Here is a 24354-nt window from a genome sequence, read left to right as displayed (position 1 = left end):
TTTTAAAGTTTTGCTGTGGATCCACCAAGTTGGTTTAATCACAAGCTGCAATGGCAACAGCTCAGATATTTTCACCTGAACACACCACGCTACTGCTCACTATTAAAACCTGCTTTTTCCTCTGAACATCATACACCTTCATAACAGTTGCCTGTATAAAACCCGGTTTTGTGAAGTTTAACTTTTAGAAACTACTGATTTCATTCTTCTGTGTGCTGCAGAATACAGTAGGCAAGTCATTTTAACAGACACAAGAGCTAAATTAAAGATTTAAAAAAATCACCCAGAGCCGATTATCTGTAATATCTGAACAGTGTCTCTGATTGGATAATAAACTTTTCCATATCTTTGTGGAAGTGCACTCCTGAAGCCTCAGGTTTATTATTAATGATTAACTGCAGACTTTTCTCTACGAGCTTTGGCTCTTGGATATTTTATTATATCATACCAACTTCACCAATTTTATGATTCAAGGCATGTAATACAGTAGAATGAAGTGCTTTTGGAAGCACATGCATGTATACCTGTTAATATTGTAGGAACCTCACTGCCCTGCTGTGAGTAATATGCAGGGAAAGAGAAAGACAAGGTTGCAAAATTCCTGGAGAGTTTACATAAATCCCGCTTTTGCTCAAGTGGTTAGAATTTTGCTCAACATGTCTTGTAAATGCTTTGCATTTCAACTGTGTCCTCAAGTGCAGCAGGGAACCTGGCCAAGGCAGGAGGAGATAAAACTGATTTCTTTAGTACCAAGCAGCAGTCAGCCAACAGAAGGAGCCAACTTGTAATGGTCTTTTAATCAGCTGTGGAAAGTGAAAGTCAGGTTGAGGTTTAAAGGGTGGGGTGGAGTGGGGGAAGCCTTCTGAGGTTTCAGGCTTGCCTGGAATTCAGACATGAGCTGCACTGTGCACCTCATCTCTGGGTCAGTTCAATGACAAACCTCTGAAATCATAAAAAGTTAAACAGTGCCATTACTAGCACTGCTTGTTGAACATTTTTGCACACTTATTTTATACTACATGCACAATATTTCCACTATGATTGTATCACTGGCATTCCGGTCTGGGCCCTTCTATGTGGAGTTTGCATGTTCTCCCTGTGCCTGTGTTGGTTTTCTCCGGGTACTCCGGCTTCCTCCCACAATACCAAAAACATGCACATTAGGTTAATTGGCTACTCTACATTGCCCCTAGGTGTGAGTGTGAGAGTATGTGGTTGTCTGTCTTTGTGTGTTGGCCCTGCGATTGACTGGCGACCAGTCCAGGGTGAACCCCGCCTCTCGCCCGTAGTCAGCTGTGATAGGTTCCAGCTCCCCCGCGACCCTGACGGATAAGCGGTATAGAAAACGAATGGATGGATGTATCACTGGCTGTTGAATTTTCAGTCTGAGCTGACTATGGACTCACATAGTTAAACAGTTTTATTACTAAAGAGATCCAAAAATGTATTCACAAAATGGTGAGCAGGATGTTGCCAAAGATAACAGAGGAATTCAAACAATAATCCAGGTGTTAGTGTGGCAGGTGAGGAAAGTGTGGTCAGGGGAGTCTCTGAGATGGGGCAGCGAAAACAGGTTATCCAGGGAGATCCAGGGAAGACATGATGATGAGCTGAACAATGAAAGGAGAAGGGATGCTGAAGTGCAAAAATTACAGTCTGGAAGGGATGGAGTGGATGAGCCTGTCAGCAGTCTTGGGGTAGGGTTGATTGCAGTCAATGAGCAGCAGGTGCAGCAGGTGTGCAGGTGAAGAAGTGGCAAGAGAAAGTAAGTGACCATGCCCAGCTCAGGACACTCACACAGAGAGAGGGAGGACCAGCAGAGACAAACCAAAACATCAGGAAAGGGAAAATAGAGGAGAACAAAATGAGATATGGAGAGTAGTGACAGACCATGAGACTGGTTGATTTCTTTGGTTACATTGTGTCTAAACCCATTAAGCTAAATACAAATTACCCAGAGGTCAGACAGTCACTGTGCTGCAAAAGGAAGGAAATACCAAATGCTTGAAAATCTAAATGTTCCCTTCTGTTTGCCTGCAGTCTGTCATTACTGTGGCTGTCTTGTCCAGATGTTACCCACCATTAGGAAATAATGTAATGAAAAGAATTCTCCAAGTGCAAAAAGTAAGTAAATTTCCTGTTTTCTAATATTCATAATTAAATCAGGTTTTCGCCAGGTTTCCTTGGTGTAACAGTTTCTATTTTGGGTTTTGTCTCTGGATTTGCCTGAGAGTGCATCAGTCAATATTTTGCCTCACTCAGTCTGGCTTAGCACTCCCTCATTGATTTGTTCCTTCTATGATGAACAATGTGGTTTTGATAAAGCAATTTCTATGTAGAAGTGTTTTACAAAAGTGCAAAAAAAAAATGTCTGTGAGAGGCAGAAAGTGACAAAACAATAAAAGTGGCCCAACTGAGCTACAGCATGAGAAATCATGATTTAGAGTGAGACTTCAGGCCTAATTTGACTTCAGGGGAAATATTTGGATGACTTCCCAGTTAAGGTTTTGCTCAAGAAACACCGGAAATGGCATGCCAGTGTATGAACGATGTCTTGGCAGGCAAAGTTGATGAAACTCGTCTGGTCCATCTTTTATCCTACTTCACAAATCTTTTCACTGTGTGTTCTAATCTAAAATGGACACGCTGATGTGATTACAAGACCACTGGCACAGAAATCAAGCCCTGGATGAAAACAGATTTTCCAAGGAAAAGGCTTTACTGCTCTGGAAATGAGTGTAATGTGATTTAATCTTGAGTAAAGGGAAGTTTCAAGATCCTTGAGTTAACTCTAACTGTGGGCCGAACTCGAGCAGAGCTGACGGGAGTGTGTTTCCTATCATCACTCTTTAGAGGAGGCTCTTCTGTTAAAGGCCTTTTTACAATAAAATCATTCTACCATCTCATCAGCTTGGGCCAGTGACAAAGATGTCATTTTTAACACATTCTCCTGGCTGAATTTTAGTATTGATGTGCCCCACAGTCAAAACAATGCAACGAGTCCTGCAATAATATATGACACTTACTCACTTACAATCTCTGTTTAATATTCTCTTCACTGCTCCTCTCCCCAAACACTGCAGCTTTAGCAGATGTGTTGTTTCACTGGTCTGATGCATTCAAAGGTCAGCTGTGCTGATAACATACAACAGGACAGAATGCCGTTAATTACAGTCTGTCTCAAAGTCAAAGACCGCAGTGTTGCAAGAGAGCTCGTCCTTCCTTGTGCGCGCACACACACACACACACACACACAGGCCTAACATGCTCATTAGAGGACATTATCTCACAACTGCTGCCGTGTGAACTAATGTCAGTCTAATGAACTCTGTTGCTGCAGTTAGTTTTGGAAAAGAGACGCAACAATGTCTTTAACTTCATAGGTAAAATAACTTCACATACTTAGTTTAGCCGGAACCATGTTGTTATTCAAAACTTAATCAAGTAGTTTTGTTGCCTAAACCAAACCCATGCTAACATGCTGTCAATGACATTTCTAATATACCGATGTGTAGCAATATTTTTTTGTGTTGGAGAGTGTGAGTCAGGCCTTTTGGTCCAACATCAGTGCACGATCTGGGCATGAATGGGCAAAAATTCCCACAGAAACACTCTTGTGAAAAGCCTTTCCAGAAGAGAAGCTCTTACAGCTGCAAAGGGGGGGGACAACAATGTTGATGTATTTTAAATGCAGAGTAAAAGTCAGGTGTCCCAATATTTTTGTCTATATAGTGTATAAGACAAATAGGATTTTGACAGTTAGATGGTACATAAAAAGGTGAAGATTCACAGAGTCCTTAAGGACACATGAATGTGTGAACCAATTTTCATAGAAATTCATCTAAAAGTTATTGAGAAATTTCATAAAAACCCCTTAAATCTAAACCATCCTGTGGGGAACATGAATTTAATTAACGTTAACAATTAACATAAACCACATCTGATACATTCAAACTGATCACAAATGATTCAGGTGACTCTGTGGGGAAATCTATCTGTCAGACTCCACTCATACACACAGCTTGTGCATCTCTGTGAGAACTGAATAAATCACAATCAATTTAATAGGAATTAACAGCAATTAGACTCGGAGTCTCATACATATGGATACGCTCTAAAGGGGAGGCAGTTTATTCAAATGAGACTTTATCTTCATAGTGCAGCGTCAGTTTCCCGGCGCAGACTCTTTCACTTGTCAGAAATGAACCATCTCACCTCCTTAAAGTTGCAACCGGTGGGAGCTCCAAAGATGAACATCGTGGCGGCCCTCAGCGTTTTGCTTCATTTCTCCTATTTTTTTCAATTTATTCCCAGCAAGAAACAGATGTCATGACAAATGGAGAGGGAGTTGCCACTCGACAACAGAGTTAATTTCCTTCCTGTAAAGAGGAGGAAACGTGACTTTGGCAGGGCTTACAGAGAATGCTCTATCTTGTGTGAATGTAGAGTGAACAGGAAGGATTTCATCTCATCATGATAAGTCTTTTTGAAGTGCAGAATCCTGTGCTGATAAAAACTGCTGTTTGGCAGTGCACTTTGCATTTTTGGACGTTGTTGTTTGGTGATGTTGAAGAATTTAATCACAATGTTGGCAGTGTGTTGACACACTTAAAATTCACAGCACTCTTCTGGCAATGGAGATGAACAGTATTATGTAGATAACACACGAGATAAATGTCAGCCTTATAAAGGCAAATAATATTTTATTCTCAATCATTGTGTATCAGCAGTGAAACACAGTTTTCAACTGTGGATGATACATTGACTTGATGTCAGCCTGGATGATGTTGATGCCTCCATCAACAGCAGCCTGAGTAGATCAGAATAAGAGCATATGGGAATAATTATAGATACAAAACAGTGATTAAAATGTAGTTGGTTACCTTGTACCTATTGATGGCAAAGCAGCAGCTTTGACTTTATAATTAACTGCATTTACTGAAGTAAAAGTAGACCAGACAGGTTGTGGGATAATTATTGAAGCAAAATAATCAACTGAACATACTGCAGCTCCTGGTTCATTATGAATATTTCTAATATGATGGTTTTAACTAAGTCCCCACCCCACAGAAATAGTAAGAAAGTAAACAACAACAACAAAAAAGCCATGGATTTTTTTTAAAAAAATGGATACATTTGTGGTCTGTATTTTAAAAACCAAGTGATGAGCACCATGGAGCCACATCTGAGTGGACCTGCAGTTCAGTTTTGTTTCAACAGAGCTTGTGGTTTTAATCATTAGAGCTGATGTGCCATTGTGAAACACCCACGCAGACTCCCACTTAAACCGAATGAGTCATGACAGCTAATGAAGAAAACGATTCGCCTTAGTCGAACAGAACATTTGAGATTACTTAAAAGCAGTGCTAACCACTTGTTCTGAGCATGTGATGTGTGTTCGTAAAGATACCTTGAACTGGGGATATCACCTAATCAATACTTAGGATGATTTCACAATATTACTTGCAGAACAGGAAATGAAAGCTTGTGAATGAACACAACAGCTAATTAACTCCTCATGTTGTACCTCAATACCCCTCAAGACAAGCATCAGACTGAGGTTAAATAATAACAGGGGGATTATTTCATGGCTGAAGTGCTCAGAGAGTGAGGTTTGTCCATGAACGACAGCCAAATTAAATAGAAAGGACCATTTACAACAAATAGTGTGCACGCAGTGTGTTTGTTACCTTTTTCTGTGGAGCTTCATGAGAACACTGTGACTTTGTGCATCAAAGTTGACGCTTGATAATGAGAAACTACAGCTTCAGTAAAGGGTTTTCTAACAATGGATAGAAAAAAAAACACATATATGCATTTTAAGTTACATACGTGATCTTTAATTGATTCTTGCATTAAGTCAAGTGTCTTGGAGGATTTCCCCAACTTTGGTAAACCATTTTGGGCAAAAACCAACAGGATATCCCTCATAGGAAAGCTGGCAGAAGTCAGACGCATGTACTGATTTGATTTTAAAGCGTTGGACCATTCATCATACCAGCTCGCCAAAAGCAGGTTGAAATGTGTAGTGTGATGCCATTGCAGCCTCACATATGCACACCCCCCCCCCCCACCCCCCCATCTCTCTGTCTCTCCTTCTGCTGCGCGCAGGGGAGCTCAGTCAGACGGAGACTCCGGAAAGTCTCCACTACAAAACGCAGACGGCGATCGTCAACTTGAGCGCAATTCATTCTGGGGATTTCGTTCATGCAGCTCATGGTCACATTCTACAGAAACCCGTCAGGTCGTTTGTTGGTGATCATGGCTCGTCAGCGGCCACACAAGAGCACTCATCACCAGTGTGAGTATTCCTATTTTATTCCAGTTACAAAAAAGACTGAGGTGAGGTAAGGAGTTTTCTGGTGTAGATGGAGATTGTAGTTGAAGTACGTATTGTTCAGTTATTTAAAAGTTCATTATTCTGTTGCTAAAATTTGTTGCGTGTTTTGACATAAAATCACATTAAAGTGGCGAACTGAGAGCCATAATCTGTTGTCAATTTGGCAACGTGCCCTCAGAATGATGCTACAAGTTTAAGATTTTGTCATGCTTAAAACTAACATCTGCATTGTTGTATTTTCGCTTTCACTGAACAGCTGCAGAATATCTCAGGGTCGTGCATTGGGAGGTAAAAGACTCTCGGAATTTTAAGTTGCCTAACGAGTTTGCAGAGCAGCTATCTAGAGGTGCTGAGGTTTCAAAGTCATGCTTCTTTTGGCAAGATCTGATGTTCAGAGACTTAGGTAATGCTAAAAGTATGAGAGGGGAGGGGGAGAGTGAGAGAGTTGTACCATATCAGATTGTTTAGACTTCACTCTGGGGGTCCACCACAAATGGAAGAAAAAGATTCTGGAACGGAGCACATTAGGAATGTGGGAGGACTGCATGATGCTAAAGTGTTCTGGCAAGAGCTCAGAGTTTCTATTTCAAGAGCTGGTAGTTTTTAACTTCAGATTACAACGATCCTCTTCAATGCAAGACTTGCTCTGTGTTATTTCCAACTAAAACTGATTCAGTGATTTAATGCAGTCAAAGTATTATCTGCATCTCACTCTCACTTTCTTGTCGTTCTGTTCGAGCTGTCCTTTTCCGATGATGGATGATGTTTTTCACAGGGATTTTTTTGTTTGTTTTTCTTATTCACCCCAAAGGTTTCTTATTCACTGCAGTCAATTTTCGTCAGCAGCTAAATGCACTCAAGACGATACATGTGTCATGTCTTTTGAAAGTGCTTCTGAATAATCTGTACACAGAGCAGTTTCCGTTTTCTATCTTGTATCTTGCATTTGGCCTTGACACTGATATCATATTAATCAGCACCATCATCATTCTGTAATCATAAAATACTCTCCAAGATAAATGCTTCTCTAGAAACACAGATGAAGCAAGATACACAGACACTATGATCTAAACTGTCTGTTGTGAACATCCATCACAGTTTAGCAAGCCCCCAAAAGCAGTGTTGGTGTGGTGATTTTGGTTTTGTGGCCACAATTGGAATTTCAAGTAACATGTCACCCGCTGGCTAAAAATGACTGTAAAACACTGCATTCGTTTCTTTGAATTTTAACAAAAGTTTGAAATAAGTCTTTATACTATCATAATTAGTCTCATGTCCAATAAAAACCACAAAATACACTGTATGGACAAAAGTATTGGGAAATGTAACCATTGCATTCTAAATGCACAGACAGCTTTGCAGCTATAACGGCTTCCACTCCTCTGAGAAGGCTTTTCACAAGATTTGGGGGCGTTTCTGTGAGGATTTTTGCCCATTCATGCAGTAGAGCACTTGTGAGGTCAAGCACTGATGTTGGACCAAAAGACCAGTTCATCTCACAGGTGTTCAGTGGGGTTGACATCAGGGCTCTGTGTGCCAGCCAGCCAAGTTCTAGATATTTGTGCTCTTAGGGAACGCCTAGATTTCCGGCCAACATTTCATCCATAATGAAAGAACCGGGCAAGTAATCATTTTTTTCTGTCCTTCAAATTACTTTTACGTTTGATTTCTTTTTCATCCACAGACCGAAAGTATTATTATAGCTGCAGTTCAGTATCCCATCCTTCTTTGTTTAACTTCCCCATCAACTCGGAGGCTGTTTTATTTCCTTTTGTGGCATTTGTGCCTCCCATTTTGCAGTGCTGGGATTCAGCCAAGTTTCAGCCACAGAGTGTGCTGTATAATGTCAGGATGTGTTTAGAGCTTTATAAACATGAAGACATGATTAAAACATGTTTCAGGAGAGGTGAGAATGTGAATGTGTGGCTCTAGAAGTGATCTCTTTAACTGGTCTTGTGGTCACAGCGGATTATCTCTCTTTAATCATGTTGATGATTAATAGAGCTGTTCTGAACATGCAGCATTTTGTGGCTGCAGAGATGCTGATTTGTTGTTCAGTTGGTCTGTCACACACGATGAGTTGAGGCTTATTGGCATCATTTTGTCATGCAGATTAAACAGAGACGAATAAATCGAAGCATGCAGAACAGGGAGGCCATGTGTAAGGAGGATGCATTCAACACCCCAAAGACAGTTTCAGTGAACGACTCAAGCAGATGAACTTGAGTCCATCTGAATACTGAACTGTCATAGTATATTATTATTACTAATAAGATGGAAACGTATTACACTACAGACTTTGTGAGGCTGAGCAGAGTCCAGATAGAGGGTGAAGATGAGTCATCAAAAAGTAAAGAAATTAACTTTCTCGTTTACAGTCCTTAAAAATGGACAATTCTACATGTGGAGACATGACCATTAAAGTCACTATGTGTAGAAGAAGCGTCCCTCTTTGGAACCCCTGGTGGTAATATCAGAAAAGGACTCTATTATTGCATGTGTCATTAAAAATGTCTTTAAAAAAATCTAAACATGTAAAGTAGTTTTTATGTAAATGAAATAAATTGGGTGCACTTGGTAAATTAAAAAAAATGTGACTCATCTGTGTTGTTAAAGCAATAGATTTGATGACATATGTCATGGAAGACTTTACACTTGGATTTCGTTGTTTTGTGTGTGTGTGTGTGGGGGGGGGGGGGGGGGGGGGGCTATCTAGAAAAGAGGCCACAGTTTATATTATTTGCAGTGAAATGTGAGAAGTAGCCCTTGCAGTCTTGATGTCGTGTGTGGCTGTGGGTTGATAAAAATCAAATGTTTTTTTTCCCGATCTGCCTGAAAATTACAACAGATTTCATTCCGTTTCATTTGATGTCTTGTGCAAAGTTGATATTTTGATCTGAATATGGGGAAAGAGGAATATTCAGTCTTCATCCTGTGGGAGCACAGCTGTGCTCTCTAAATTCCAAGGCAATCTGCCCATTTAATTTCGACCTGATAGTAGCACTAACAGAAAGGTCAGGGGCTTACCAGACAGATTTGGATTAATTGTCTGAGAACTAGTAGTTATAGATGGATAAATGGATACAAGTATAAAGAATAAAAATAGTATAAATAAGTGTAAAAAAAATTAAAAACAATAATAGAATAATATAATAAAACAGTCCAATTGTGTGCAACCAATTGCTGAGTGAAAAGGGAAATATAAGGGAAATCCATCCCTTATCTTCAGCATTTCCCAAACCACCTTAGTGCTGAACTATTACACTTACATTTATCCAAATTGTAGACATCAGATCTGCGCTTCTTAACATTTTTCTTTAATATAGAAAAGTAGCCTGTTTGAACTATTACATAAGTACTATAATAAGGAAAAGGAGAGCAAAGAAACACATCCACTAAGATACTGTGGGTGTTGTTTCTAGTTGCCTTGAATCTGCAAGATTACGGATACTCTGATAAGTTCCCATTTTTAACAGCCTAACTCATCGTACCAGCAATGAGTAATGTCCCATCCTGGCTTTGACACCCGATCAGTCTTGATATATTGTGCTTTTAGGACAACAAAAGCATCCAGTAAAGTGATGAATGCCACTTTTTATTTTGAGTCAGCAGGATTTTGATGATGGGGTTTCACCTCAGTCAGTCCCACCTGCCGTTTGCTTCCCTCCGCAGATCGATTCTTATAGACCGAAGAGGTCTAAAGGATTTCTGTCCTGCTGTTTCTCACACTGTCTCCCCTGCTGCTTCACTTCTCCACTCCGTGCTTTACCCTTGACTCTCACTGTCCTCTTTATGCTCTGTCACATTTCCAAATCTCTGTCTTCTCTCACACTTTGATTTTTCCTTGACCTCAACATTAATGTTTAATGAGAGTAATGGATAGATAGTTACACAGCAGAGAGAGGAACAGTCATTCCTTTAAAAATTATTAAAAGCATTAAAGCCACCATCAAAATATGTTAATCAGAATTATATGAAGGTGAAGCAGGAATCAGGATTAGTAATAACTATGAGGCACGGTAGATGTAGAGTTACATTTAGCAAGGGATTTCATTGGAATTTTGAGGATCTCACTTCTGTCTGTTTCCAGCGTCCACAGATCTGTCCCGTTATAAAATCTGCAAGTGTTAGGCTGGCCTTCTGGTGGACTTTTTCAAACCCTTTGTGTACACATTCAACAAGTCTACACTCACACATATTTTGATTGAGTCACCCACCATTTATAGTGTTGTGGCTTAAAACAGAAACGAGGGAGAGGTTGTAAAAAAATAAAAAACAACACATGGAAGGACGTGTCGGGAAACTTGTCGACAAGTTAGCATGTACACAGGTCACAAGCAAACTGTGTGTTCTTTGCATTTTAGTCACATGGTTGTGATTTTTGAAAATGTTTTGGTTTTTTTTTATTTTTCAAACAGAAGACACGATTCAATAGTTTATACAGGCTGAGCAGAAATCATCATGATGAGTAAACTAAACTTGACGTGTGACCTAAAGGATAGTCAGGTAGCAGTAAGAAAACGTTTGTTAGCCTTTTGGAATTGAAAGGTCACTGTTTTGCAGCATTTTAAAATGAGAGAATGTTTTCATTCCACAGACCAGTGGGATTGTTATTTTGAACAAAGTGTGCAACACAAGAAAAAGAAATATGTTACTGGCTGAGGAAGTGTTAGAGAAATGTTTTAAAAACATTTTATAATCCAGTGTCTGGAGTTTATTAGCACTGGATGCTAGAAATAATAGTGCCTACTTTCATATTATTCATGTGGAGAGAAAAAGAAAACAAAGTGCATGCACTTGTCCACCTGTATCAACACCTGAAAAAAAAGCTTCAAAATCACATTTCCAGGTTAACAAAACAGAGCTCTCAGTGGGCTTTTTGCTCATAATCGTGTGTTTTTAGTTTTGAATTACAGTGTAGCTATTATTCAGACCTTGAAGGTCTCTTAGTAGAGCTTTGCCTCGCATGCTATATAGCCGTCATCATAAAGTAAGGGATCCCCATCCAGCCGACCACACACACTCTGCAGCTGACCTCAAACATTTTAGAGGTGACTTGTGCTATAGAAAGAGTACTGTTATAGAAATTCACATACTGATGCCCCAGGGAGGCTCCCTCAAATAACCTAAAAATATTCAGAATGTCTTCATGAGACGTCTTAAATACTTCAAAAGTTCTTCAAAACTACACTGCTGCTCCTTAGGTGAAAACACAACTGAAGTCATACAAAACTGTTGTTTTGTTTTAACGACTGTTTCTGATTTACAGGAGGCTCTGCTGAAGTAACAAATGAAGACAAATGATGATCTGCAGATTAAATACCAGGATATGCAACCTCCTGTAGGTGAAGCTTTGAAAGAATAATTTAAAGAATAACTTCCCAGCTCCTTTTTTTTACATGCCTAATCTGCTTCTGTGCCAGCATGTTACTATCAGACTGCAAACATGAGAGCAACATCCACATGGATCCCAGTTACAGCCACGACAATTTGCCTCTGGCTGAGAACAATGAGAAAAGGTCTATCAAGACATTTTTGGATTTTAGGCACCCGAATGTGTCTGAAAATCCGGATGGTAAGTGGGTTTCCCTGACGTCATTGATGTATCTGCGGCGCATCTTAAACGTCAGAGTGTTTAGCTTCCTGATGGGCCTGACAGTGACGTTCGTGATTGTGGCTTCCTATGTCCTGATGTGGAACAATAAAGGACTTTTGTTCACCCCTTCACCCGATCACTTCCGACTCGGGGTTGTGCTGTCCAGCAAAGCAGCAGCAGAAGATTCCTCTGAAAAGAATTTACTAGACATGAATCTGGTGGTGAAGATCATTAGCTCCAAACTGGAATACAAACCCAGGAAGGTGCCTGATGAAAAGGATGTAACTAAAACCGACTCCCATGTAAGTCTGGAAAAACAGCTGAATTCATTTTTGCTGTACATCAGTAGACCAACAATGACAAAAATATGCTGGTGAATGATAATGCAGTAGGAGACCAAGAAATAACAAACACCTTGCAATCAGCCCTGCAGTAAATGCCTGTTTGTTAAATCCCATAATGACCAGTGTTTGTTGCGACTGACAGAGGTGCTGAGAAGGGCCTGCTAACTAGAATGTGCCAATGCGCTGTCATTCTGCTGTGTTTGGTGTATGTTCTCATTATTCCTTTCCACCTTAGTCCACATAATTTTGCAGTGTTTATGGCTCAAACATCGGCTACTCTGACAGTCGCACTGGAAATCACAGTTACAGCAGTAGTGAGTCAGTGAGCTGAATACCAATTAGTGGCATGTGTCAGTGTTAGACATATGAACAAATTTTCAAAGCAACATAATGCAACCAACAGGTGTACAAAATAGCCAAATACTGGGGGTGATGATGCATCGGTTGTAAAGCTGCAAAATCATGTCGAATGGCCCCACATTATGGATGTTTTTGTGCTTTTCAAGTCATGAGTAATTACCTGTCATGAATTCAGGGTGAAAAAAGCTGCTATAGCTGCTGTGAAAGACCTTTTGATACTGAAGGAGTAGGCTGTGGAACAGAAATGGAACATGATATCCTTCTCTGTATCACGATTTATTAAAAGGGCTACACTTTCTCTTATTTTGTCTACCTTCTTTCACCCTAATATCACTTCCTCCCCTGCTGCAGTTGTTCTCTGTAATTCCTCGCCATTTCCTGCCTGGCATCAAGAGCCCTTGCTGGTATGAGGAGTTCTCTGGCAGGCTCAACACTGATCCATACAAGAGGAATCTGTATTCTCTGCGTTCAAATAGCTTCAGCATCACATGTGAAAGCCTGAGGGCCAGCTTTCGTGAGCACTTACAGCACAGAGATGGCAAACTGTTTCGTCTGCGCTGCTTGCCATTCTTCTACATCATTGGCCAACCAAAGTGTGGCACAACCGACCTGTTCCACAGGCTGCTGTCACATCCAGAGGTCAAGTTCAACACAGTGAAGGAGCCGCACTGGTGGACCAGAAAACGCTTCGGTAAGTCATCGTCAGTTCGACATTTTCATTTAATCATCATTTTACCGTAGTATTGAAAGAGAACCTTAGCATCCATATTTGGTTCTGGTGGTTTTGTCCTGTTAAGAGGCTCTTTCAATTTACCTTTAATTAGTGAATATGTTACAATTTATGAGAACAAATACTAATTCAGCGGTATATGAATGTGTAAATGTGGTGATAAACTGCTGTTACTCTCTTCATGGGAGAGCTTTTACTGTGAGTTGTTTGCAGGAAGTGCTGTGTATTATAATTATATTTAAACCGAAAAAAAAAGAAAAATATGTTGGGTAACTATTGCACTATGTCTGTTGTCTGCCTCATTGTTTCTGTCTGAAGTTAGCCAAAAGGAGTAAAATTATCAAAGTGTACAAAGTCCATTTCTTGAATTTTATGGCGAAGAAGTGTGTAAAAGTGTATGCAATGTTATATAATGGTGTACCTCGGGCTGCAGGTTATATTCGTTTCAGAGATGGCATGCAGGAAAAGTTTACTGTGAAAGATTACCTGGATCTCTTTGACTGGGCAGCCTTCAACATCCAAAGAGCAATCAGTGGAAATTCATCTGGAGACCACCCGTCGCTCCAGTTCACAACAGGTGAACACATGTGAATGTGTGTGGGCGTGTGTGATTTGGTCTTTTTAGCATCCATTGTGCATCAGATGGAAGAATCTCCTACCTTTGTAGTTTTCATCAGGTGCTTTCTGTAAACGGCGAAACAACTGCTCATTTTCAGAGGACTCTCCACAAGTGGCTCTGACCTCACATGTGTTTGCGGGGGCAAAGGCGCTCACATTATTCTCGATATTATTTGGTCCAAGAGAAGTGCATGGTGTCTTTTGAGGTGTACACAGACTCTCAAATGCCTCTTGGTGCTGTCACAATCAGTTTTATTCGCACTCTATGCATCTATGAATGTGAACGAGGTTGACTCAAACTTTGACCTCCTGGCCTTGAGAGTCAATAAAGATTATCCCCCATTTAACAATTGATTAAGGAAATTCCATTTTTGAAGTAAAGTCTTGATCCTTTCAACAGAAATCGTTGTAAGTTCTTTGTTTTTGTAGGTTTTCTTCTTGCCAATAAGAATGTACTGCTTGCTTGGCTTTTTATTTGGATTTTGCTTGCTTGCTGATAGTAAATGACACAATTGTTATCACAAATCTATTTCAGAGTTTTGAAGGGTTTGAAGACCTGATGTTCCCAGATAAGGAAAACGTTTGCAACATCTGTAACTCTGTATCTCAGAGAGAGATTGAGATGTTTATTTTTTTATGTTTCTGTCAAAAATTCACAATTTTCTCAGTTCACACAGTCATTAAAAACATTTTTAAAATCTAATAGAAATAAGATATTTGAACTGCTGTTGCCAGGGGTGATGCTAAGATGCTAAGTCATTATCTTGACAGGTGAAGCCAGTGCATCCACCATGTGGGACAACCAGTTCTGGAGCTATCTTCACCCAGAGGAGACAGAGACAGAGCCCCCATTCCTGGCCCAGGACTTCATCCATGCAGTCCAGCCTGGAGCCAAAATCATCATCATGCTTAGAGATCCAGTAGAGAGGTATTGTAGAAAAATCCATCTGCACATTTGCCTGTTTAGATACAGATTTTCCATGGTGGAACAGTTTGCTTTGGATAACTTCTCAGGGATTTTCCTGTAATTTCTCATTGTTGGAGAACATATTTGTTTTAAATCAAAACTCTTTTGTACATCCAGTAAAATGTCCGTCCGTAGATCCAGCTGGCTTACATCTCTGTTTCCCTCTGTTACCAGGCTTTACTCTGACTACCTCTACTTTAAGACAGTCAACAAGTCAGCAGAGGACTTCCATAAGAAGGTCGTCGAGTCTGTACAGTTGTTTCAGTTCTGCCTGTCTGAGAGGTCACTTCGTTCGTGCGTCTACAGCAGCAGCCTCTTCAACACCATGCAGGTCAGCTGAAATGAAATGTTTTCATAAGAATAATCACAGCTATGTTTAATTATATCTATAACAGCAAACGCCAAATTTCTTTTTTGAGAATTTCTACCTGAGCGCTAAGTGGTTGTAAATGAATATTGCTATGCTGGAGCACGCCGCCTTCTGTGAAGGCAAAACTAGCTGACCTGACCTGGGTCTCTTCAGACCCTTGAGCACATGTTCCTGTCAGGCAGCACTTCCACACGAATGAGCTGAGTTAGGAGGTCTGTTGGTTGTCACAGCTAATCACAACATGCAGGTGACAGCACTGTCATTCTGGGAGATTCACTACATCAATAAGCAGCAGCCATCTTGACCGGAAACCAAATCCAACAAAAAAATATTTTGAAAAAGATCAGATTCCTTCTGTTTACATGACTCTTCTCTTGTGTGTGGGGGATTTCAAAAGCTGCTCAAGCTTGTGTGACCCTGGTGGCGATCATAGCACAATGGCTTAGCTTCTGTGGGTGGTGTTGTACTGTGGCGCCCTCCTGAGGACTCATCGTGTCAGTGCATCTGGATTGATTAAACTTTACTCCAATTAATACATTTAAATAAATAAAAGTCACTTTGATTTTAAATAACCAGGAATTAAGCAATGATTTCACGAGGTACTCATACTTTAAAATCACAAAGTTATTATCACAGTTGCTGCTACAAATGAGGATCACATTATTTTGCTCTTTTTTCTCCCTATACACACCGAATATGTCTATCATATCACCTGTTGGTCTGTTTCAAACAGTTACAGTGAAAAAAAAAATATATATATACTGTTCTGGTCCACATAAATGCACATCGATCAATATTTTTAACATCAAAATCAAAATGTTGATCACAACTCTTTTATTGCTGTCCCATCACTGTCTTCTGTTGATTAATTTGGAAAAATTATTGCTCACTAATGTACAATTTTTTCTTATTGCCAAAAAAAACCAAAAAACGCAAGGACAAAAGAGAAACTTATGATAGTCCGATTTGTTCCTCACAGGTGAGGCTGACTCTGGGAATGTACATCGTCTTCTTATTGGACTGGCTGACTGTTTTCCACAGGGAGCAGATTCTGGTTCTTCGACTAGAGGACTACTCAGCCAACCTTAAAGAGACAATCAAGAAAGTTTTTGACTTTCTAAGTTTAGGTACGTAACACAGCAATCTACACTGACATGCTCTTAAATATCAGGAAAAACCAGTGCTCATATTCTCTTCTCTAAATTTATCTTGTTGTTTTTGGCTCAGGCCTTTCCTTTTGTTTTCAGTAAAGACTCAGTCATCAACCTTCCATCCTTCCTGCAGGTCCTCTGTCGGAGAAGGCGCAAGCAGCACTGACTGATGTGCCCATGTCTAACACCCGGCGGGTGCAAGACAGGGACCTGGGTCCTATGCTTCCAGCCACCAGAGACCTCCTCAGGAAATTCCACCAGCCCTTCAACCGTAAACTGGCCATTTTATTGAACAACAAGGCGTTCCTCTGGAGTAACACCTGAAGAGGCTTGAGCAGGGACGACATGTGGATGGATGTGAATAAACAAGAGCAAGAAGTTAAGGCAGGAATTGTCTGTCGATAGAAATTATTTTACAGTGCGAATCACATGTTCATAGTTGGATATGGAATATATGAAGCTCTGATTAGGTGTTGGGGTTTGGGATATTTATTTGATTTTGGAAGAATCCATGTGACTACTTAAATCAAGATTATGATGATAATAATAAGATAAATTGATTTTGTGAGTTGTTTTAGAGTTGATGAATAAGCCCAGATGATACACTGATACAGTCACTTAAAATTTATTCATTTACACCCCTGGATAGTTTTCACTTCATTTATGGCTCAAAAGACAACTTTGAACTGTTTTTATGTATAGATTTTATATATAGAAAAATCCCATGTGCCATTTTTATTTCCAATTTCCCCACATTATTAGCCCGAAAGATGCACAAGAAAAAAAGTATATGTGCAATATTATACACTGTATGGACAAAAGTTTTAGAACACCTGACCATTACACCCACAGGGACTTTAATAACATCGCAATCCAAATACACGGACAGCTTTGCAGCTATAGCAGCTTCCGCTCTTCTGTGAAGGCTTTCCACAACATGTTGGAGTGTTTCTGTGGGAATTTTTGCCCATTCATGCAGTAGAGCATTTGAGAGGTCAGACACTGATATTGTACGAAAAAGCCTGGCTTTGTCTTTGTTTCTTTATGGACCTTGATTTGTGCACTGAGACGCAGTCATGCTAGGATAGAAAAGGACCTTCCCCAAACTGCTGCTACAAATTTGGAAGCATAGCATTGTCCAAAATGTCTTGGTATGCTGAAGCATTAAGATTTCCTTTCACTGGAAGCAAGGGGCCGAGCACAAATCTTGAAAAACAGCCCCACTCCACACTTGAATTCAATAATACTCTTTATTAAAAAGTGTGCCCCATTACTTCTGTCTGTACAATGTACCGGTAGATTTCAGAGATTTTTTGAGAAAGTAACACAGCCCTCCCTTGAAAGGGCTAATTATGAATATTATTACTACTGCTTTTAAACCTCAATGACCAGACAATCAGTACAAACTAACAGTGAAAACTGTTTAAACACAACTTGGCTTTAAAACATACCATAAATCCTGAAGTAGTACCGAAATGATTAGTTCATTATCAGTTGACAACTTAAGTCATTGAAGGATTTGACAGAATGTAAAATGAATATCTTTGGGTTTTGGTTGTACTAAAGATGCAGTTCAGGGATGTGGCCTTGGGTTCTTGTGTATTTTCTGAAATAAATAAGCGGGAAAAGCTGGATGGTAAGGAGTTAAAAACATACAAACATGGTAATGCAGAGTACAGGAGATTTTGTGGAAACTGTCGTTTGAGTGACATCACATTCGTGTTGTGGGATTTATCACAAGAGGGCACTAAAACACAGCTCAGAGAGCCAGCAACTCGAACATTATGTTCTACAGACCTGCTATTACTGCAGTATTTCACAACAGACAGGAAACAATACAGGCCAACACAGTCATGGTTGTTTAAGTCTCTCCATACATAATTACATATCATGTCTTCCTTTCTGAGTTACGAGGATTTCAAATAGCTGTGGGCTCATGACGACACGTCATCACATAGCTTTGTCATTGCAATAATAAAGCATAAAGATTCTTTATGGTACATTAATTAAACCAAATACAGTATAACCGAACTAAAAGGATGGAATTCAAGGGAGTGAGAGCATTTAGTCAGACCAGACGAGACAAAGTCCCCCCCATGACTCAACTCCACCTTCCAGGCATCCGACTGAACCTGACAATCAAATTCCTTCAGGTGATCACGACGATTATATATACTTATAATCAGTCTCCAATGCATACACAGAAATTCACAGAGAAATATAAACTTTTGTCAACAGTTCAATACATAAAACACAGTATACCTGTATGTTACCCACAGTAATACACATACACTGTCAGACTGATGAGGATACAATGTGGAAAAGTCATACTGACTAAAGACTTATTTTGTGTGCAGGAACAAAGCCAGTAGGGGCAAAACAAACAGCCTGACTGCATTTTTGGCCTTAATCCATAAACTCATTTCTGTGCGGTTTAGGTTTTTCTATCATATGATAATATATTGATAAATGAAATTGTAACTGGTTTGAAAACTCTGCAGTTATGATTGTCATAATGGGCCGATTCTTATTGTTGTTATTCCTTGCAATGAATTAACTAAGAAGTTAATGAAGATGGGAAGTGTGTTAGTGAGTATAAGCAGCACGTGCGTGCATGTGTGTGTGTGTGTCTGTGCGTGTGTGTGAATAATGCAGTGTGAGTTGTTGTGAGGCTGGTGCTTGTCCTACAGGGGTGCTGGGCCCAGCTGCTCCACACAACACTGATAAATTCCCACATCATCAGACTGTGCAGGGGGCTCCACTGTGACTTATTTTATTTTTTTACTTTTTATTTTATTTGACAGTAGAATGAAGGGGGTTGCAATGCAGTTCTATAATAAAGAGAGGGACAATAAAACTATTTTGGCTTCATTCTCTTTCCTGTGACTCTTTTTTCTGTTATGAAAAAAAGGATCGATCCAAATTACAGGTAATAAAAAATAAAGGTCAAATTTCAGCGTTTGCAATTTTTTTCTTTTTGAATAAAGATAAGAAACAAAGCCTGGCAGCTGACCCATAACTTAGTATGCAGCTTTATATCAGAAGTGAGTAAATTGCAGTTACTGCCTTGTGGTTGTATGTCTCTGCCCACAGCCAAGATGCAGCTTCCATCCATGTCTGTCCAGGCTCATATAATATATTTAGTTGCTGATAGAGAGCTTTATGACATGTTACCGCGACAGTCAGCGGAAATCAATAACCTTTTGATAGGCTACAATACTTCTGATATGGATGCTACAAATTCTTTTAAAGTGTGGATTCTTTAGACACATCTTCAACCCGGCAGCACGTGTCTATCAGTCAGCACAGTTTCAAGGTGGACACCAAAAATTAGTGTTGCCAACTCAAAATCTGATCAAATGTACAATATGGTCACGAGTTATGGTGTTGTATAATGACTAGAGAACATCATAATGTCACAGTGAACTTGATCTTTGGCCTTTTGTATACAAAATGTCATCACTGGTGCACATGGAAGGAGAAGCAGAGAAAAGATCAGAAGGACGCACCATTACGTCATTTAGTCATAAACCAAATGATAGAAAATAATCCACCTGCCCACAGATGAAAAGTTAAGCAGTCACCATAATGAATGTTGAAATTTCATGGCAATCCATCCACTAAGCCTCTAAGGCAATAAGCTTCATTCTCTGGGCACATAAAAAGTTCATGGTAATATATTTCAGTCTGTACCAATGCCACCATTCCTATAGAGGCATGTTCCACTAGCAGTGCTAAAAAAAAGGCAGGATAGGTTTCATCCTGCCAACTAATAATAATAATAATAATAATAACAACTTTATTTATATAGCACCTTTAAAAAAGAAAATTTACAAAGTGCTTTAACGGACAGATGAGGTTAAAGCAAGAACACAACAACTGCAAAATGGAAAACACAGAATATCCAAATAATAAATATGAACAAGAAGGAATAAAACCAATAAAAGGACAACGTCATGCAAAAGCAAATAAATACGAAAAATAAATAAATAACAGGAATACACAAGTATGAGTAATGAACAGATATACATAGAATACCAACAATAGATGCAATTAAGATAATAAAACAAAGAAAATAAGAAGAAAATAAGTTCCTGCAAACCGTATCTTCTCAGGCATATCGCTGCAAAGCTTAGGTGCCCTAATGGAAAAACCTACACCAGGTGGATCTGGTGATTTGGCGCCTAAATCGCTGGGGGGTGCGGTTCACTGCTATATCAGGGCAGGTGACTGCTGCCTTCGCCTTCTGGAGTCTGTCGGATGGTTGCTTGGTTTGGCGTGCACCACAATGTGGCGTGGTCCGGCCGGCCCAGACGCTGCGCCTCTGCGATCACCTTCCCCTGTGGATGTAAGATACGAGCTCTTAATGTTTTCTGTGCTGCGCGTTCATAGCGTGTGTGTTCTGGCATTTGTTTTTGCCATTGGTTCCTTGTCTTGGTAGGCTGGTTTCCTGGGGTGAATCTGGAGTCATGTGGTCTTAGGTTTTCCTGAGGGAGGCTGGCTCGTTTTTGATTTAGCTGCCTTCTGTTTACGTTGAGCGTAACTTTCCCTTCTGGTTGTATTTGCAGTTCATGGAGATCAGTCGTAACTTTTCATCTTGGGGAGGTGGAGAGCGGGGTGGGATCAGCTGCGGCCTACGCCCGGCCTTCCGGTGTGTATGTGCCTGCAAACTGCCTTTGCTTTTAATTCAAGCGTAGAGCAGTTGGGGGGCTCAGCTGGTAACTTTGGTGCGTTTGCCCGCTTTGTGCGCTCTGCTCCACAAACGGTTTGTCCTTCGCAGGTTTCTCTTTGTGTTTTGTTTTGTTTCCTGCCCCTGGTTGACTTTGTGGCCTGTCCTCCGGGTCACAGTGGAAGTTAGTTTATTTCCTGTACTGTTATGACGCTGTGTGCTCTCTTTAGGAGTGGTTTACATTTTTGTACATATTTTGTGTTACTGTTTTCCTGTTTATATTCCTTCAAATTCCTGGCTTGGGTCTGTTTATTTTGATCACTTGTGAGTTTTAATATTAGTCTGACTATGGAATTAATATTTAGGCTATTTGACCCAGTTTAATAAGGTGGTGGGAGGTCAACGTGGTGCTCTCCTCTTCCTCATAGAGCAAATAAGTGAAATGGTCAAAGGAAAAAGACCAATTTGTTTTCAGTCAAAATAAAATTACTCTTATTTGTGCAAAGGGCATGAAATCCCATAAAAGCTTTGCTTGCTTAAACTGATAATTTACACGGATGAGTTGATCCAAACACTTGTCATTATTCGGTGTTGTTTAAGAAGATTACAACCCTTACCTGTGCCTGACTTAATGGTTTTACTACCCATTACATTTAATGCCATTCAGATTACACATCATGCTTTTCCCCGTCAACATGCACTTATTGAGGGAAGAAAATCAAAGATTGGAGTTTGAGGAGGGTCAGTGGCGGAGAATCGCCTTGTTTAGCTCTGATTATGTGCATTCACAATGTGATTGGTCTTGAAGATGATGACCAAGCTGCAGGAGCCACAGCGCCGATGAGAGGGGAGGTGGTCAGGCTTGGCTGATTGCCTTATTCATGTGATTTTGATAGTAATCGTCTTTTTCAGAAGCGAGGAAGCCAATAAGGTGTCTGACATTCCTTCATTTTTGTCAAGGATGTTAGACGTTGTCATGTTGATCCAAAACATCAGATCGTGTGCATCCGAGTGTGCGTGTGTGGTTGTTTTTCGGCAGCTAGAAGGATGCGAGAGTCGGCTGAGCAGCCATGTCTTTTTCTTGCATTGTTTCAATTCAGCATTCCAGCTCATTCACACCTGGGAACTAAACCCCCACCATCATCATCTACTGTCCACTGAGCAGCTTCACTACAGTGGTTACATGTCCAGTGCTTTGCTCAAAGGCACATGGATGTTGGTCACTCAGTGTGGGGGGGGTTGGGGGTGCAGGGGGTGGGATTCAACAAATGTAATCTGGAAAGTGAAAGATATTTTCGTCAGCACAGTTTGTTGAAAAAGATGAAATTGTTGCATCATACAATCTCAAAGGGGCTGAATTTCAGCAGCTTTGACAGCAAAACGGAATAGAGCCACCATTATTATCAATAATATCTGTGCTTTTTCTACTGTCAAGTCAAATTATCTGCCGTGGAAAAAGACGTGCAAAAGTTGTTCATGCTTCCTTTTATAATCCGCTTTGTTTGCCACTTACGTGCGGCTCATCTGTGATGACCTCAAGTAAATTACGGAGGGGAAGAAAAAGGCAATCGAAGCTTTGGAGCATCCTCAACTCATTGATCAGTGAATCAGTGGAGAAAACAATGAATACAAATCATTAGCCTAGACCTAAGGCACCGGAAGGTCAAAGCTATTGAAGGAGACAGAGCTGTAATGGAAGAAAGAAGGAACATGCTAAAGGATATTATTAGTTGTTTTGTTTGTTTGTTTGTTTGTTTTTTTGGTCGTATTACCTGTTCACCACTGAAGTAATGCTGTCAGTGTATTTGGCACAGAGCTACAGACTTAAGTCCCTTTTAATCAGAATCAGAATCAGCTTTATTTGCCAAGTACGTGTGACCATACAAGGAATTTGACTCTGGATTTTTCTGTCTCCTGTGCACCATACAACATACAAAATAACAAATAATAATAATAATAATAAAAAATGAAGAATAAAGATTTTGAAATCATCCCATGAGCAACTTTTCAGACCCTCTCAGCGACTTTATTTCGAAAAAGTGACAAATTTAGCAGCTTATCCCTCCCTTCCTCTTGTGCTGTGTGGAGGCAGTAAATGTGGAACGCGGGGCAGACAGGAGGACGCTGAGTTTTTAGTTTTAGTGAATTTCTACAGTTCGGTTGACTCTCTCAAACTATGTAATACTATGGCCTGTATAAAAACTTTACTTCGTTTATTTGAGTTTTTCTCTTTCTTTCCCACTGCAGATCTCTGGCTTAATATGTTCCTCACTTGTAAATATACATATACATACACAATATATTTTATGTGATTATTTGGTTAAAGATTAACATGACGAGTATGAAGCCATAGTGTGGCTTCTGCAATTCAAACTTTACCCAGTAAAACCTGTTCAGAAGTCAGCAGGAGAATGATGACCTTGTTGACAATATTTTTTTTTAGAAAAGGACATGTGTTTTTATAAAATAAAAAAAAAAATAAATAAAAAAAACCTCCTTCACATGGTGCAGAAAAAGGTAGGCTGTTGAGAACAGCAGACATCTGGCACTATGATTCAGTCCAATTAATCTAATTATAACAGTTCATGTCTACTCAGATCAGATAATCAGACCTGATTGAGTCATTCACATAATTGTTACCCCAAAAAACACTTTGAGATTCATATGGTAATTTTTTGAATGGACCCATGATTATGACTTGTCGTTACAACACATCCTATGTCATACCTTTTTATTTTTAAAAGTCAGTTTAAAGACTTTCTAATTGAAATGTTTTGTTGAAAGACTGGCAGAGGGCTATTTAAGGAGCACTGCAAACTTTCTTGCTCGTGTTAGTCATAGATGTGTTGCAGATGTGGAATATGGTCGCGTACTTCCGTTGATGTCAAGCTTCATCACTGTGTGCCAAAAGTAAACAATGTGGAAGTCTTAGATGGAGGTAACCAGGGTAATTTTTAGTCAAAATGAAGCAAGAAAAAAATCTTAGTGAACACACAAAATGTGTAACTTGGTCAAACTCAAAAGTGTTTGTAATATAATTGCAAACAGAAACTCATTCTTTAGCAGTCAAACTGTTAACAAGTTTATAAATAAGTGCTTATAAATATAATAAGTGCTTATAAATAAGACTTCAGAGCCCCAGTTCGGCCAATACAATTTACAATTTTTAAGTCAACAAGCAGGGGCCTGCCAGAGGTCAGTCATTACAA

The 24354-nt window shown here is 39.8% G+C and overlaps 2 protein-coding genes across 3 annotated transcripts in view; both read left to right on the top strand.

Annotated features, from left to right (window-relative positions):
- Window positions 1-1795: 1795 nt before the first annotated feature.
- On the top strand, window positions 1796-19334 carry LOC124066112 (carbohydrate sulfotransferase 15-like). 2 transcript variants are annotated; one of them, XM_046402226.1, is made up of 9 exons: window positions 1796-2124; window positions 11610-11681; window positions 11764-12238; window positions 12992-13331; window positions 13804-13947; window positions 14760-14916; window positions 15130-15286; window positions 16305-16452; window positions 16610-19334. In XM_046402226.1, the coding sequence occupies exons 2-9, from the start codon at window positions 11641-11643 to the stop codon at window positions 16798-16800; spliced, it is 1653 nt and encodes a 550-aa protein (XP_046258182.1). In that variant the 5' UTR covers window positions 1796-2124; window positions 11610-11640; the 3' UTR covers window positions 16801-19334. The 2 variants fall into 2 exon arrangements, with proteins under 2 accessions (XP_046258182.1, XP_046258181.1); XM_046402225.1 differs by lacking the exon at window positions 1796-2124 and adding an exon at window positions 6099-6301.
- Window positions 19335-20502: 1168 nt separating this feature from the next.
- ikzf5 (IKAROS family zinc finger 5) overlaps window positions 20503-24354 on the top strand; it is a 143318-nt gene continuing 139466 nt past the window's right edge. Inside the window, exon 1 of the mRNA XM_046402062.1 lies at window positions 20503-20829. The gene's annotated coding sequence lies outside the window, so the exon portion shown is untranslated. The remainder of the gene's footprint in view (window positions 20830-24354) is intronic.

The sequence above is a fragment of the Scatophagus argus genome, chromosome 10 (genome assembly GCF_020382885.2).
Source record: "Scatophagus argus isolate fScaArg1 chromosome 10, fScaArg1.pri, whole genome shotgun sequence".
Lineage (NCBI taxonomy): Eukaryota > Metazoa > Chordata > Actinopteri > Scatophagidae > Scatophagus > Scatophagus argus.
Note: the sequence above shows the minus strand (reverse complement) of the source record. Positions and strands in the feature narration are given on the sequence as shown.